The 17,365-nt window shown below is 40.1% G+C and overlaps 3 protein-coding genes across 3 annotated transcripts; all 3 read right to left on the reverse strand.

Annotated features, from left to right (window-relative positions):
• Positions 1–451: 451 nt before the first annotated feature.
• Positions 452–1,381, reverse strand: LOC128491647 (olfactory receptor 11L1-like). Its single transcript, XM_053463964.1, has one exon. It carries the CDS (start codon positions 1,379–1,381, stop codon positions 452–454), a length of 930 nt encoding a protein of 309 aa, XP_053319939.1.
• Positions 1,382–5,181: 3,800 nt separating this feature from the next.
• LOC128491648 (olfactory receptor 11L1-like) lies at positions 5,182–6,102 on the reverse strand. Its single transcript, XM_053463965.1, has one exon. It carries the CDS (start codon positions 6,100–6,102, stop codon positions 5,182–5,184), a length of 921 nt encoding a protein of 306 aa, XP_053319940.1.
• A 5,583-nt stretch (positions 6,103–11,685) lies between these two features.
• LOC128491649 (olfactory receptor 11L1-like) lies at positions 11,686–12,615 on the reverse strand. The gene has a single exon (XM_053463966.1). It carries the CDS (start codon positions 12,613–12,615, stop codon positions 11,686–11,688), a length of 930 nt encoding a protein of 309 aa, XP_053319941.1.
• Positions 12,616–17,365: the final 4,750 nt, after the last annotated feature.

The following is a 17,365-nucleotide window of genomic DNA, read 5'->3' on the forward strand; positions in this document are numbered from 1 at the left end:
GACCCGACTCCACCATGGCATTTTTGGTGTCTTCTTTAATCTGTTACCCTGTGCCGATAATCTGTGTCGCAGTACATATTATGAAATAATTCATGTGCAAAATACATCATATACTTATTTCACTCTTATGTTACTATTACGCATATACGCATAGCGTTATTACCAATACACTGTATATGGGTTACAATTTATATATCCAAGTGAAACAATTTAGTTTGGTTAGCAAACACAGTAAAGTAAGAATTTAGGGGGAAAAATAAGCTACTTTTGACAAGATCTGGTCTCAGTTCCCCATAATATCTCATCTAAACTCAAAATGAGCTTTGAATCCCAGTAACCACTCGGGTCAAATAAGGGAACTATATGGTTACCCCAATTTTGCCGTGTTTATCTCTTCTTTTGTATCTTTGAAAGAGGAAAGCAAAGGACAGATAATTTATGTAGATGAAAGTTACATTTCTCTTGGGCTCTTTGACAGAAACTTTTTCAAACTTACTTTGATATCCTCATTCCTAAGACTGTATATAATCGGGTTAAGAAATGGGCATAGCATTGAAAATAGAAGAGATAATACTTTATTAACGTTAAAAGACTGCCTTTTGGTGGGGGCAAGGTAAACTACTGCCATAGTCCCATAGTAGGCGCACACTACAGTCAAGTGGGAGCTGCAAGTGGAGAAGGCTTTCTGTCTCCCGATACTGGAGGAGATTCCAAGGATGGAGATAAAAATGGAGACATAAGTAAAAATAATGAAGAAGAAAGGGACACCTACACCTGGTATGCCTATGATAAAATCTACAAGTTCAGCAAGAGTATGTTTTGTACAAGACAACTCTATAAGGGGAGCAAAATCACAGAAATAATGGTCAATGACACGACCACAGAACTCTAAAACAGAAAGGAATGGGGCATCAGAAAATGAAAGTATACATGACAAAAGCCAAGAAATGAGAATGAGTTGGAGGTAAAGCCTAAAGCCCATGATGGAGGTGTAACGCAGGGGATGACAAATGGCCAAATACCGGTCATAGGACATTGCTGTGAGAAGGAGACACTCGGTGCCTTCTGAAATAGAAAAAAAGTAAAACTGAGAGATGCAGCCAGTCAACGATATTCTGCTTCCTCCATTAATTATAACATGGAGCATGTTGGGGACTATGATGGTGGATACAAGGATATCGCACACCGATAACTGAGTGAGGAAGAAATACATGGGAGATTTAAGCCTCTGAACTTTTGCCACCAATATAATAATCAGCAGGTTCCCGACTAACGTCAAGATGTAGATCACAAGAAACAAAACAAAGAGAGCAAAGTTTAAATTCTGTGGATTCTGAAAACCCAACAGCAGAATCTCCACCACTTCTGTCTCGTTGAACATATTCTACAACTTAGAAATTTTTTTTTATATTTGAACTGAATTTTACTAAACGCACATTTTTTTCCACCCTACCCCTGTAGGGTGAAGTTACGCTTGAATATTGTTGTAGAGGAAAGCAGATAATTTGGTTGTTTTTACACCAAGATGATGTTAACGTAGTGATTGTTGCCAAGTTATTAAGTAAATATTAACAGTAAAACCAATTTATTCTCTGGTTATCCAGTCCTCTTCAGTGCTCCAAATACTGGAAAAAAACAGTCAAGATGATGTTTCGGGATCTTGAGATCAAAGATAGAGGTTTCCAGTCTGTATCCAAAACCTGCTAAAAAATTAGAAATAACAAGAAAAGATGACCAAATCACCTCATTTTAGACAAAATCGCCTACATTACAAAATGTCATTTAGATCATTATAATGATTGTAAAATGATGAAAAAATCCATAATTATGTTCCATTGGCAAAATTTGCAATTTAGTTGAGAAGTCAAGACAACAGTTTTGGTCAACAGCGCTCACATTCTGGTTACATATCTGCAGTTCCAACTAAGACGTTCAAGAGAAATATATGGAATATAATAATATAAAAGAAAATAATCTAAAATTTTCTTAATTTCTTAATATTTCGCCTTTATTGTAAATATGCATAGTAATATACACAGAGGTACCATAAAAACAATGAACAATATGCACACTGTATTACAAAAATATTTCTTAGTAATAACATCCATAAAATGAATTCTCTATTAATCTATCAATTCTAGATAAATGGGAATTACCAAAACAAAATAAATGCAGAATATTAAATGTCATTTAAAATTCCATATTGAATAAGCGTTATTCAGTTGCGTTATTTCCCATTTTTACCATCAGATTAAAAATATGGAAGCTTGATGAATGGATCTCTCCGCTGCATCCTGTTCCACCAGCAGGTAGGAAGACTAAATAAAGGTCTTCTCCAATATTTTAAGAAAAATCAAGCAAATTTGGAAATGTTATTTTCTGGTAAGTCCCGGCTTAGTTTCTGTAACCAGAAGTTCAGTGAAGTAACAGCCAATAGCTCTTTCAGAGGTCTTTATACTGTGCAAAGAACATGACGTTGTCTCTGTACAAGAACACTGGGGATTTGCAGAGAAGGAGCCTCGTTACAGCAATAATGACAAATCCCAAAACATCTTATTAATTTGTAACCTGAAGTAACCTGAAGATATGGATTTTTTGGGGATTACAGCATACCGTATATTATTTGGCATCTAATGGTGTTAAAAAGTTTTCATAATCTGCTGCTTGATGGCAGTGTTATGGGGCAAGAAGATAGGCAAAGAGCAGAGACCACTGGAGATGTATAGGTGGAAGGGGTTATATGACCCAGCCATGCTTGGGGTCAACCATTGGTCAGCTATCCAGTCATCAGCTGGGGTGGGGTTCATTTTGTTTTTGTATTACTGCATACCGTATATTCTTTGACATCTAACGGTGCCAAAAAAGTTTTCATAATTTGCTGCTTAATGGCAGTGTTATGGGGCAAGAGGATGAGCAAAGAGCTGTATTGCGTAATTTCAAAGTAAATGATTGACCAAGATTCTAGTTGAACAGGTCTATTCACTAAAGTGTAAGTGTGAGTACTTACACACGTTGGTCAAAAGTCCAGCTCGTACATTCGGTAAACGAATACAAGAAAATCAACTTGCGTACACTTGCATGCATTCAGTCTCCATCCATTGTGGTTAAGCCAGGCGAAGAGTTATGTGATCCAAACTTTACAATCTATGAAAAACCCGTCTTACTGATAACCACAACTACATCAAGGATTGATATGCATATTATTCCTGGGTTGGGATTGTTCCTCCAGTTTAAAGGAAGGCTTAAGTAAATGGTTGGTAGATGTTCCCCATAGATTTTATATGAGGATCCTATCGCCCCCCTAAAAATGTTTCTAGAAACCTTCTGAGATTGCTAGATTTCAGTGTTATTGTATTTTAAATGTATACTTACTAATTAGTTAGAGTGTCAGGCCCCCAGACCAGCACTCATGCAGCTGAGGGGTCCCTTACCTCCAAGCCCTTGGGATTCACCTTGTGTTCCTTGCTACAGCTCGCTGACCTCACTTGACCTCTCGGCTTGATCTTTGGCTTAAGACCTGGATTATACTGTTTGTCTCCTGTCCCACAACCTTGGCTTGTTAACCCGTTGTGCAGTCTGCCTTGACCTTCTGGACTGATTATTGACTTTGCTATCTGGTATTACGTATTGCCTGCCTCTGGGTCAGACTGCACTACCTGCCTTATGCTCACATCCCAGTCCTGACACCTTTTTACTGACATTTTCAGAGACAATACATACATTCACAAGCCCTGTTATGCAAATTGAAAGTGAATGACTGTAAAACCTAGTTATTCCCTCCATCCAATAAATAAATTCTTGCCTTGTATGAGAAAAGCAACTAAACAGCCATAAATATCTTAGTAACACATAACAAAATCCATTTTATGATAACACAAAGCTGTTTCTCAAAAGAAAAAATATTTTTTTTATTATTTTATTAAAATTTTCAATGTTCTTAAATGAAAAATAAATTGAGCAGTAACAGTCTGCTCTGAAGGAATAAAGTTCTACAGTCCATATGGCCGGCATACATTTGGGCAAGGACATCTAGGAAAGAAATGGATGCTGTGGTATGGATACTTTTCTCATGGGATTCAATATTCAGTTAATCTAAAAGACTTGAAATAAAATGTGCCATCAAAGCCATAGCCATCTACTTAAAACATCTACAGCTGGGCCGGCCTGTCGACTCAACACAGTATCTTTAATGATCTGTACTCAATGGATTCAAAGAACAAATTCAAATGAATCATATCTTTTTATTCATGCTTCTGATATCACTCATAATCATTGATGGAGAAGATGAACTTCAATCACTCACAAATCACAAATTTGAAAGATGCATGACACTTATAGTTCAATCTGCTTTTTCCTTTGACCTGCAGTTATAAGAACTCTCTTCTCCTTTGCCCAGAGCATTTCTAAGTCATTTACACCACAATAGGACATGCTGGCTTCTTTATGAGAGCCTTGGGATATAACATTACTGATGTACCCAGAAGAACCAGGGAAATGGAGAGTGGTCAAGATTTTGTAGCATATTTATATTTTATTTTTTTGAAGCCCCAAGGTCAGTGGCTCCGCTGTAAAAACAAAAAAGTGCCAAGTGCCAGAAAACCACGATGGACACCAGGTCCCTTTCTTTGTTTCTTGAGGGGCTGCACTCTACGAAAGCATATGTGACCCCTTCCTTCCATCCCTGGCCAGAAGGCGTGTAGGACAGCTGAATCCTCTTGGTCCTTCTATTCAATAGAAGGACCACTAAAATCTTTAATAGAGGGGGGCACTCCGAAGAGCTACCTATTCCCCCTGCTTGCCAGAACCTTTTCAGGGGACTCTACCATGGCATTTTTGGTTACCATGTGCCGATAATCTGTGTCGCAGTACATATTGTGAAAGAATTCATTGGCAAAGTACATGAGATACCTGAATTACCAATATACTGTATATTTTGTTTAGCGAACACAGTCAACTAAGAATGTGGGGGGAAATATGGTACTTTACACTTTTGTGTAGATAGAATTTACCTGACAAGCTCTGGTCTCAGTTCCCCATAATATCTCATCTAAACTAGAAATGAGCTTTGAATCCCAGTAACCACTCGGGTCAAAGAAGAAAACCCAATTTTGCCATGTTTATCTCTTCTTCTGTATCTTTGAAAGAGGAAAGCAAAGGGCAGATCATTTATAGAGATGTATTTTAGATTCCTTTTGACATAAACTTTTTCACACTTATTTTGATATCCTCATTCCTAAGACTGTATATAATCGGGTTAGAAAATGGGCATAGCATTGAAAATAGAAGAGATAATACTTTATTAACGTTAAAAGAATGCCTTTTGGTGGGGGCAAAGTAAACTACTATTAGAGTCCCAAAGTAGGCACACACTACAGTCAAGTGGGAGCTGCAGGTGGAGAAGGCTTTCTGTCTCCCAGTGCTAGAGGAAATTCCAATAATGGCGATAAAAATGGAGACATAAGTAAAAATAATGAAGAAGAAAGGGACACCTATGTAGGGGATGCCTAACACAAAATCTAAAAGTTCGGCAAGAGTATGCTTTGTACAAGACAACTCTATAAGGGGAGCAAGATCACAGAAATAATGGTCAATGACACGACCACAGAACTCTAAAACAGAAAGGAATGGGGCCACAGAAAATGAAAATATACATGACAAAAGCCAAGAAATGAGAATGAGTTGGAGGTAAAGCCTAAAACCCATGATGGACGTGTAACGCAGTGGGTGACAAATGGCCAAATACCGGTCATAGGACATTACGGTGAGAAGGAGACACTCGGCGCCTTCTGATATAGAAAAAAAGTAAAACTGAGTGATGCAGCCAGCTAAAGATATTCTGCTTCCTCCATTAACTATAACATGGAGCATGTTGGGGACTATGATGGTGGATACAAGGATGTCGCATACTGATAACTGAGTGAGGAAAAAATACATGGGAGATTTCAGCCTCTGAAACTTTGCCACCAATATAATAATCAGCAGGTTCCCGACTAACGTCAAGATGTAGATCACAAGGAACAGAACAAAGAGAACAGAGTTTAAAATCTGTGGATTCTGAAAACCCAACAGCAGAATCTCCACCACTTCTGTCTTGTTGAACATATCCTATAAGTTAGAAAAAATAAATAAATATTTGAACCGAATTTTACGGAATTTTTGCGCTTGAATATTGTTGTAGAGGAAAGCAGATAATTTGGTTGTTTTTACACCAAGATGATGTTAGCGTAGTGATTGTTACCAAGTTATTAAGAAAATAGTAATAGTAAAACCAAGTTATTCTCTGGTTATCCAGTCCTCTTCAGTGCTCCAAATACTGGAAAAAGCAGTCAAAATTATGTTCAAGATCTTGAGATCAAAGATATTAGAGGTTTCCAGTCTGTATCCAAAACCTGCTAACAAATTAGAAGAAAAGAAAAGTTGACCAAATCACCTCATTTTAAACTCACTCGTTTGTGTAGACTTGTGCATTTCTGTTTTCATCCAGCCTGAATTATAAAATGTCATATAGATCATTATACTTATTTTACAATTATGAAAAAAACAAAACATAATAATGTTCCATTGGCCAAAAAGTGCAACGGTTTTGGTCAACATTCTGGACTCACATATCTGCAGTTCCAACTAAAACATCCAAGAGAAATATATGGAATCTAATAATATAATAGAAAAGTAGAAAAAATAATCTAACATAATTCTCTATTAATCCATCAATATATATATATATATATACATATTTTTTTTTAAAAAAAGGTATACTATGAGATAGACAGATTTTTGTAAGAAATAGAAAGATTTTTCAATGTTTTTACATTTTGCCTGCTATTTTAGTAAAGAGACAAAGGTTATTACCAAAACAAAATAAATGCATTTAAAATTCCATACTAAATAAGCGTTATTTAGTTGCATTATTTCCCATTTTTACCATCAGATTAAAAATAAGGAAGCTTGGTGAATGTATCTCTCCACCGCGTCCTGTTCCATCACCTGGTAGGAAGTTTAAATAAAGGTCTTCTCCAATATTTTGATGAAAACCAAGCACCTTTGGAAATGTTATTTTCTGGTAAGACCTGGTAAGTAACCAGAAATTCAGTGAAGTAACAGCCGATAGCTCTTTCAGAGGTCTTTATACTGTGCAAAGAACATGACGTTGTCTCTGTAAAAGAACACTGGGGATTTCCAGTGAAGGAGCCTCGTTACAGCAATAATGACAAATCCCAAAACATCTTATTAATTTGTAACCTGAAGTAACCTTGGATTACAGCATACTGTATATTATTTGGCATCTAATGGTGTTAAAAAACTTTTCATAATCTGCTGCTTACAGATCAGAGGTTTCAACAGTGAGACATGGAACACATTGTGGATGTGCATGTTGGAAGGAAGATCCAGGGCATAGGCCACAGGTTTACCCGTCGGAGGATACGGAAAGGCCCCACAGGAGGTGGAGATTTCTGGAGGATAATCAGACACTCTCCCCGACATGATAGGAAGGTGTGGGTAGGTGTTTATGATTAGCCTGGAACTCCTGACACTGTTGTGAGCATCGAAGTGCCTCCTGGACCTGCACCCATGTGGAATGGATCTGCTGGAGATGATCCTCCAGTGCCAGAATCCCCTGGGATTATACCTATAATTCACCATGAAAGGGGAGAACCGGGTGAAGGCCAAGACAGCACTATTATGAGCAAATTCCGCCCAGGGTAGCAGTTCCGACCTATTACTTTGGTGGTCTGAGATGTAGCACCTCAGGAATTGCTCCAAGGTATGATTGGCCCTTTCCGCAGCCCCATTCGATTGTGGGTGGTAGGCCGAGGAGAAGGAGAGTTGGATACCCAGTTGCGCACAGAAGGCCTTCCAAAATCTCTAGACAAACTGGCTACCCCGGTCAGAAAAGTATGACTTTGGGAACCCCGGTATAGCCAATAGATCTCCTTGATAAAAACCGTAGCCAACTCCTTAGCGGAAGGGAGCTTTTTGAATGGTATGCAGTGTATCATTTTAGAAAACCGGTCGACAACCATGAAGATAACTTTGTTACCGTTAGACAGCGCAAGGTTGACTAAGAAATCCATGGCAAGGTGTGACATGGCCTCTCACCATTAGGTATGGTTTGGAGACGGCCCACTAAAGGGTGACAGGGTGGTTTAGTCTGCACGCAGACTACGAAGGCAACAATATTTTTGCTAGTTCCTGGACACCAGAAGAGATGGGAAACTGACCAGAGAAGTTGGTTCCTCCTGGGATGACCTGCTGACTTAGTATTGTGATAGGTGGAAAGTATCTTTGGTACGCAGGTTGACAGGTACGAAATATCGACCTGAGGGGGTTTCAGCAGGTGCATCTACTTGAGCGGCCCATATTCTTTCCCCGAGAGGAGATGTTATTTTGGTACGTATGGTAGCCAGTACTCAGTCCGGGGGAATAATCGGACTAGGAGGACACTCTTCTTTAGCTTTCGAGAACTAGAGAGGACATCGGCCCGGACATTTTTGGTCCCTGACAGGTACAAGACCACATAATTTAAACAGGAGAAAAATAACGCCCAACGGGCCTGCCTCGGAGTTAAGCATTTAGCCTGGGACAGGTAGGTGAGGTTTTTATGATCCGTGAGAATTAGGATTGGTACGGAAGTTCCCTCAAGCAAATGCCTTCATTCTTTGAGAGCCAGTGTCACGGTTCCGGCACCCGGCGGGTATCCGATGTCCCGGCTCCCGGCACAGGTGGGCAGATTGCCACTTGCAGACACCGGGTTTCCGATCTCCCGGCTCCCAGTACTGGCGAGCGGACTGCCGTCCGCGGACGCCAGAAACCCGAGACTCCGTTCCGGAGCTCCGTCTCCGGCAGACAAGAACACTGCCGCAGGTACTCGAGGGGTTAAGTCTGGGAATTCCCCTGACAGAGGACTTAACTCTTCTCCCGGCATCTGCAGGAACTCTGGGGGTGCGGCTAAGCCACCTAGCTGGTATCGGGGCTGTGATGTACGGCTGGAGGCTCAGCCGTGATGTCATCGTGGAGGCGGGGTTTTTTGACTGGCGCCGGTTTTAAAAAGCCGGAAATCAGTTTCTCCTGCACCCTGTTGTAGGCCTACACTTCGTTTTGCTGCTGTGATCTATGTTGCCATTGACCCTTTGCTTGTCTGGCTACTCTTTGGATTTTGACTCTATACCTCTGCCCGGATATCCGTGTACCAGTTTGGCTTGTCTAACTTCCCACTCCGTGTTTCGACCCTCTGGCTTACCCCTTCAGTTCTATTCTCCTGTGGGGTTCGTCTGGCGATTCCTTCACCTTATTTACTCAGTACCTATATCTACCTGCCTGCACTTGGCCTCCTTGCTGTTGGGATCCTCTAAGTCCTGGTTCTTTGCTACTAAGGGCCCCTCTCTTGGTATCAGGGGATTGGGCTGAATAACTCTTGCGGTGAGTGTCAGTGTGCGGGTGGTCATGACAACCAGTATTATCGCCAGCAACTCATGGTCGCCAATTTGATAGTTGCATTCGGCAGCACATAGCTTCTTTGGAGAAGTACCCACATGGGTGCAACTGGCTCTCAGGAGTAGGACGTTGAGACAGGAGGGGCCTACCCCTGTCTCAGACGCATAGACCTCAAGTATGAATGGAAGTTCAGGTTTCGGGTGTACCAAAATAGGAGCTGCGGCAAAAGAGGCCTTCAATGACTCAAAAGCTTTGATGGCCCCTGGGGACCAGAGAGAGGCATTGCCGTCTTTTTTGGTTTTCTGTAATAGTTAGCGAAGCCGAGGAACCGTTGAAGAGAGCGGAGACCTACAGGTCGTGACCACTCAAGAACAGACGAGAGTTTTTCAGGATCCGTAGCGAAACCGACCTCTGAAATTACGTACCCCAGAAAGGTGACCTGTTTGCGGTGGAACTCGCACTTCTCCCTCTGTAGGACTCGGGCTACATCAGCTTGGTGGCTTTCTATGGAGATGGAATGGATCAAAATATCATCTAGGAATGTCCCGGAGGACATCATTTATGAATTCCTGGAAAACCGCGGGGGCATTGCAGAGACCGAAGGCCGTATCTAGGTATTCATAATGTCCGCTCCTGGTGTTAAACACGGTTTTCATAAGTTACATAACATAAGTTTACAAGCCTTGTTATGCAAATTGAAAATGAATGACTGTAAAACCTTGTTTTTCTCCTCCATCCAATAAATTCTTGCCTTCTATGAGAAAATCAACTTTCCATAAATGTTCTAAACATCCATAAATATCTTAGCAAACACAGAGCAAAATCCATATTATGATAACATGATATGGTTTCTCAAAATAAATGAATTTTCATTTTCTTGAATGAAAAATAAATTGGGCAGTAACAGTCTGCTCGGAAGGAGTAAAGCTCTTCAGTCCATATGGCCAGCATACATTTGGGCAAGGACATGATGGTTCTCATTGAAATCACATGTCGTTGTTTGCCCTCACCTGAGCTATTGGTGTCCCATATTAGTGAATCTGTGAGTTGTTTTCAGAGTACTAAACTAACAACTCAACTTTTAGTGACTAGACCCCATTCTCAGTGCCGCTAATAACTTCCACAAGCCTTGTCATGGATGCTGTGGTATAGATGCTTTAATCATGGGATTCAATATTCAGTTCATCTAAGAGACTTGAAATAAAGTGTGACATCAAAGACAGGTGATGAAGCCATAGCCATCTACTTAAAACAGCTACGGCTGGACTGGCCTGTCGACTCAACACAGTATCTTTAATGATCTGTACTCAATGGATTCACTTACAAAGAGCAAAGCCAAATGAAGCATATCTTTTTACTGGTGCTTCTGATATCACTCATAATCATTGATGGAGAAGATGAACTTCAGTCACTCACAATCACAAATTCAAAAGATGCATCCTCTATTGACCTGCAGTTATAAGAACTCTTTGTCCAGAGCATTTATAAGTCATAATAGGACATGCTGGCTTCTTTATGAGAGCCTTGGGATATAACATTACTGACGTCCCCAGAAGAACCAGCAAAATGGAGAGTGATCAAGATGGGGAGTAGATAATCAAGACAAAGGTCACAATGTCAGAGCTGAAAGTCATCAGCCATTTTGTAGCATATTTATATATATTTTTTTGAAGCCTCAGGGTCAGTGGCTCTGGTGTTAAAAAAACAAAAAAAGTGCCAAGTGCCAGAAAACCAAGATGGACACCAGGTCCCCTTCTTCGTTTCATGAGGGGCTGCACCCTGGGGCTTGGACCTTTTCAGGGGACCCGACTCCACCATGGCATTTTTGGTGTCTTCTTTAATCTGTTACCCTGTGCCGATAATCTGTGTCGCAGTACATATTATGAAATAATTCATGTGCAAAATACATCATATACTTATTTCACTCTTATGTTACTATTACGCATATACGCATAGCGTTATTACCAATACACTGTATATGGGTTACAATTTATATTACCAAGTGAAACAATTTAGTTTGGTTAGCGAACACAGTAAAGTAAGAATTTAGGGGGAAAAATAAGCTACTTTTGACAAGATCTGGTCTCAGTTCCCCATAATATCTCATCTAAACTCAAAATGAGCTTTGAATCCCAATAACCACTCGGGTCAAATAAGGGAACTATATGGTTACCCCAATTTTGCCGTGTTTATCTCTTCTTTTGTATCTTTGAAAGAGGAAAGCAAAGGACAGATAATTTATGTAGATGAAAGTTACATTTCTCTTGGGCTCTTTGACAGAAACTTTTTCAAACTTACTTTGATATCCTCATTCCTAAGACTGTATATAATCGGGTTAAGAAATGGGCATAGCATTGAAAATAGAAGAGATAATACTTTATTACTGTTAAAAGACTGCCTTTTGGTGGGGGCAAGGTAAACTACTACCATAGTCCCATAGTAGGCGCACACTACAGTCAAGTGGGAGCTGCAAGTGGAGAAGGCTTTCTGTCTCCCGATACTGGAGGAAATTCCAAGGATGGTGATAAAAATGGAGACATAAGTAAAAATAATAAAGAAGAAAGGGACACCTACATATGGAATGCCTATGATAAAATCTACAAGTTCAGCAAGAGTATGTTTTGTACAAGACAACTCTATAAGGGGAGCAAAATCACAGAAATAATGGTCAATGACACGACCACAGAACTCTAAAACAGAAAGGAATGGGGCATCAGAAAATGAAAATATACATGACAAAAGCCAAGAAATGAGAATGAGTTGGAGGTAAAGCCTAAAACCCATGATGGACGTGTAACGCAGGGGATGACAAATGGCCAAATACCGGTCATAGGACATTGCTGTGAGAAGGAGACACTCGGTGCCTTCTGAAATAGAAAAAAAGTAAAACTGAGAGATGCAGCCAGTCAACGATATTCTGCTTCCTCCATTAATTATAACATGGAGCATGTTGGGGACTATGATGGTGGATACAAGGATATCGCACACCGATAACTGAGTGAGGAAGAAATACATGGGAGATTTAAGCCTCTGAACTTTTGCCACCAATACAATAATCAGCAGGTTCCCGACTAACGTCAAGATGTAGATCATAAGAAACAAAACAAAGAGAGCAAAGTTTAAATTCTGTGGATTCTGAAAACCCAACAGCAGAATCTCCACCACTTCTGTCTCGTTGAACATATTCTACAACTTAGAAAAATTTTTTTATATTTGAACTGAATTTTACTAAACGCACATTTTTTTCCACCCTACCCCTGTAGGGTGAAGTTACGCTTGAATATTGTTGTAGAGGAAAGCAGATAATTTGGTTGTTTTTACACCAAGATGATGTTAACGTAGTGATTGTTGCCAAGTTATTAAGTAAATATTAACAGTAAAACCAAGTTATTCTCTGGTTATCCAGTCCTCTTCAGTGCTTCAAATACTGGAAAAAAGCAGTCAAGATGATGTTTCGGGATCTTAAGATCAAAGATAGAGGTTTCCAGTCTGTATCCAAAACCTGCTAAAAAATTAGAAATAACAAGAAAAGATGACCAAATCACCTCATTTTAGACAAAATCGCCTACATTACAAAATGTCATTTAGATCATTATAATGATTGTAACATTATAAAAAAAATCCATAATTATGTTCCATTGGCAAAATTTGCAATTTAGTTGAGAAGTCAAGACAACAGTTTTGGTCAACAGCACTCATATTCTGGTTACATATCTGCAGTTCCAACTAAGACGTTCAAGAGAAATATATGGAATATAATAATATAATAGAAAATAATCTAAAATATTTCTTAGTAATATTTCGCCTTTATTGGAAATATGCATAGTAATATACACAGAGGTACCATAAAAACAATGAACAATATGCACACTGTATTACAAAAATATTTCTTAGTAATAACATCCATAAAATGAATTCTCTATTAATCTATCAATTCTAGATAAATGGGAATTACCAAAACAAAATAAATGCAGAATATTTAATGTCATTTAAAATTCCATATTGAATAAGCGTTATTCAGTTGCGTTATTTTCTTTTTTTACCATCAGATTAAAAATATGGAAGCTTGATGAATGTATATCTCCGCTGCATCCTGTTCCACCACCTGGTAGGAAGACTAAATAAAGGTCTTCTCCAATATTTTAAGAAAAATCAAGCAAATTTGGAAATGTTATTTTCTGGTAAGACCCGGCTTAGTTTCTGTAACCAGAAGTTCAGTGAAGTAACAGCCAATAACTCTTTCAGAGGTCTTTATACTGTGCAAAGAACATGACGTTGTCTCTGTACAAGAACACTGGGGATTTGCAGAGAAGGAGCCTCGTTACAGCAATAATGACAAATCTCAAAACATCTTATTAATTTGTAACCTGAAGTAACCTGAAGATTTGGGTTTTTTTGGATTACAGCATACTGTATATTATTTGGCATCTAATGGTGTTAAAAAAGTTTTCATAATCTGCTGCTTGATGGCAGTGTTATGGGGCAAAAAGATAGGCAAAGAGCAGAGACCACTGGAGATGTATAGGCGGAAGGGGTTACATGACCCAGCCATGCTTGGGGTCAACCATTGGTCAGCTATCCAGTCATCAGCTGGGGTGGGGTTCATTTTGTTTTTGTATTACTGCATACCGTATATTCTTTGGCATTTAATGGTGCCAAAAAGGTTTTCATAATTTGCTGCTTAATGGCAGTGTTATGGGGCAAGAGGATGAGCAAAGAGCTGTATTGCGTAATTTCAAAGTAAATGATTGACCAAGATTCTAGTTGAACAGGTCTATTCACTAAAGTGTAAGTGTGAGTACTCACACACGTTGGACAAAAGTCCAGCTCGTACATTCGGTAAAGCCGAGTGGCAAAACAAATACAAGAAAATGGACACACACACTCACACACACACCAGGACAGGCTCTGCCACACCAACACCAGACACACACACCAGGACAGTTAAAAAAGAAAAAATGCTTCAGCACTCAACTCCCAGGAAGCTAGCAGGAAAAAAGGGACAGCATAAACCCTCTTGAAGGGTTGACAAAGGCCCTGTTTGACCGAAACGTTGCTTTTTTTGTTTTGCTTTCTCTGAATAGAGTAACCTAAGGATTGTAAGCTGATTGGAGTGCTGGGGTTCTTTTCTGTGTTCGTACACACACCAGGGCAGGCTCTGGCACACCAACACCCAAACACACACCCCAGGACAGGCTCGGCCACACCGACACTCTAACACACACACACCAGGACAGGCTCTGCCACACTGACACCCGCATCCGGAGGATTTCCACGGACGTTTTCCCTTTGATATTGATTTATGTGATGGCCGCAGCTGGCCCTCATGTGTATTGATGCTGCCAGCCCCCACGTGTATTTATGCACTCAAGAGAGCCCCCCCATTGTGTATGTATGCCCCCAGCCAGCCCCACTTTAGTATTGATTTATGTGATGCCCCAGCCAGCACCCACTTGTGAATTAATGCCCCCACACCCTTGCGTATTGTCCTGTCAGCCAGCCCCACATTGTGTATTTATGCCAGCCACCCCCTTTAGTATCAAATCAGACCTGGCACCCAGATCTGCCTAGGACCCAGATTGGAAGAATAGGACTTGCCATCTTTGCCCCCAAAACAGCCCGCATGTGGCATCTTTGGCCCCAAAACAGCCCGCATGTGGCAACTTTGCCACCAAAACAGCCCGCCTGTGGCATCTTTGCCACCAAAACAGCCTGCCTGTGGCATCTTTGCCCCCCCTACACATCCATGCTATGACACACACATATTAATTCACAAATATTTATTCACTAATTCACAGATAATCATTCACTTATTCAGATATTCATTCATGCATTGATACTCATTAATTCCCTCATTCAGATACTCATTTACATATACTCATTCACAAACATTCATTCACTCACTCCTTCACAGATATTCATTAATTCACTCACCCAATCTCAAATACTCGTTCATACAGCCTCCCCTTACCTGAACAACTGAAGATGTAAAAGTATGTGCCGCTCGTCACGTGACTCTGTTGAATTCCTGCGTCCCCGGCTCGCGCTCGTTTGCCCTGTAAGTAGCGGGCCCCCGTGGAATTGATCGTGGGGGTTACCCGGGCCCCCTAGAGTGGCGGGCCCGGTCGCAGTTGCTGCGGGGTTAAGGGGCAGGTGCCCCTTTTGCCCTGCGTTATAGGCAGCCATAGAGGCCGTATAGGCCCAGTCAGTTGGGTCCTGACTGGACCTATTTTAAGGTAGGGGCCTGGAGCTTCAGCTCCATTCGCCCCTACGTGGCCAGTCCAAGCCTGTTTTAAGTAAATGGTTGGCAGATGTTCCCCATATATAACATTTAAGGATCTAGATTTTATATGAAGATCCTATCATCCCCGTGAAAATGTTTCTAGAAACCTTCTGAGATTGCTAGATTTATTGTATTTTAAATGTATACTTACTAATTAGAGTGTCAGGCCTCCAGACCAGCACTCATGCAGCTCAGGTGTCCCTTATCTCCAAGCCCTTGGGATTCACCTTGTGTTCCTTGCTACAGTTTACTGACTTCACTTGACCTCTCTGCTTGATCTTTGGCTTAAGACCTGGATTATGCTGTTTGTCTCCTGTCCCACAACCATGGCTTGGTAACCCGTTATGAACCAGTACAGTCTGCCTTGACCTTCTGGACTGATTATTGACTTATTACGGATTGCCTGCCTCTGGGTCGGACTGCACTACCTGCCTTATGCTCCCATCCCAGTCCTGACACCTTTTCACTGACATTTCCAGAGACAATACATACATTCACAAGCCCTGTTATGCAAATTGAAAATTAATGTCTGCAAAACCTTGTTTTTCTCAATCCAATAAATTCTTACCTTCCATGAGAAAAGCAACTTTCCATAAATGTTCCAAACAGCCATAAATATCTTAGCAAACACAGAGCAAAATCCATATTATGATAACACAAAGCGGTTTCTCAAAATAAAAAATCTTTTTTTATTATTTTATTAAAATTTTCAGTGTTCTTAAATGAAAAATAAATTGAGCAGTAACAGTCTGCTCTGAAGGAATAAAGCTCTTCAGTCCATTTGGGCAAGCACATGATGGTTCTCATTGAACTCACATGTCTTGGTTTGCCCACACCTGAGCTAAAGATGTCCCATATTAGTGAATCTATGTTTTCTGAGTAGTAAAGAAATCTTAACTAAACTAACAACTCGACTTTTAGTGACTAGACCCCATTATATTGAAATGAATGAATGATTTATGAAGGACATTTTACTAAATACAGGCTAAACCACAATAACTTGTCATGGATGCTGTGGTATGGATACTTTACTCATGGGATTCAATATTCCGTTCATCTAAAAAACTTGAAATAAAATGTGCCATCAAAGCCATAGCCATCTACTTAAAACATCTACGGCTAGACCGGCCTGTAGAAGCAACACAGTGTCTTCAATGATCTGTACTCAATGGATTCACCTGGAAAGAAGCAAAACCAAAGGAATCATATATTTTTATTCGTGCTTCTGATATCACTCATAATCATTGATGGAGAAGATGAACTTCAGTCACTCATAAATCACAAATCTGAAAGATACATGACACTTGTAGTTCAATCTGCTTCCTCATTTGAGTCAATTACACCATCATAGGATATGCTGGCTTCTTTATGAGAGCCTTGGGATATAAGATTACTGATGTACCCAGAAGAACCAGCGAAATGGAGAGTGGTCAAGATGGGGAGTAGATAATCAAGACAAAGGTCACAATGTCAGAATTGAAATTCATCAGCCATTTTGTAGCATATTTATATTTTATTTATCGTATTTGCTCGATTATTAGACGAGGCTTTTTCCAGAGCAAATGCTCTGAAAAATACCTCTCGTCTTATAATCGGGGTAATCTTATAATCAGACCTCAGCTAGGTCTGACTATGAGACTAAGATCCAGA

This window comes from Spea bombifrons, chromosome 4, assembly GCF_027358695.1.
Source record: "Spea bombifrons isolate aSpeBom1 chromosome 4, aSpeBom1.2.pri, whole genome shotgun sequence".
NCBI classification, from domain to species: domain Eukaryota; kingdom Metazoa; phylum Chordata; class Amphibia; order Anura; family Pelobatidae; genus Spea; species Spea bombifrons.

Excerpts from the sequence above, each read along its gene's own strand:
- LOC128491649 (XM_053463966.1), bottom strand. The coding sequence starts at position 12,615 with ATGTTCAACGAGACAGAAGTGGTGGAGATTCTGCTGTTGGGTTTTCAG.
- LOC128491647 (XM_053463964.1), bottom strand. The coding sequence starts at position 1,381 with ATGTTCAACGAGACAGAAGTGGTGGAGATTCTGCTGTTGGGTTTTCAG.
- LOC128491648 (XM_053463965.1), bottom strand. The coding sequence starts at position 6,102 with ATGTTCAACAAGACAGAAGTGGTGGAGATTCTGCTGTTGGGTTTTCAG.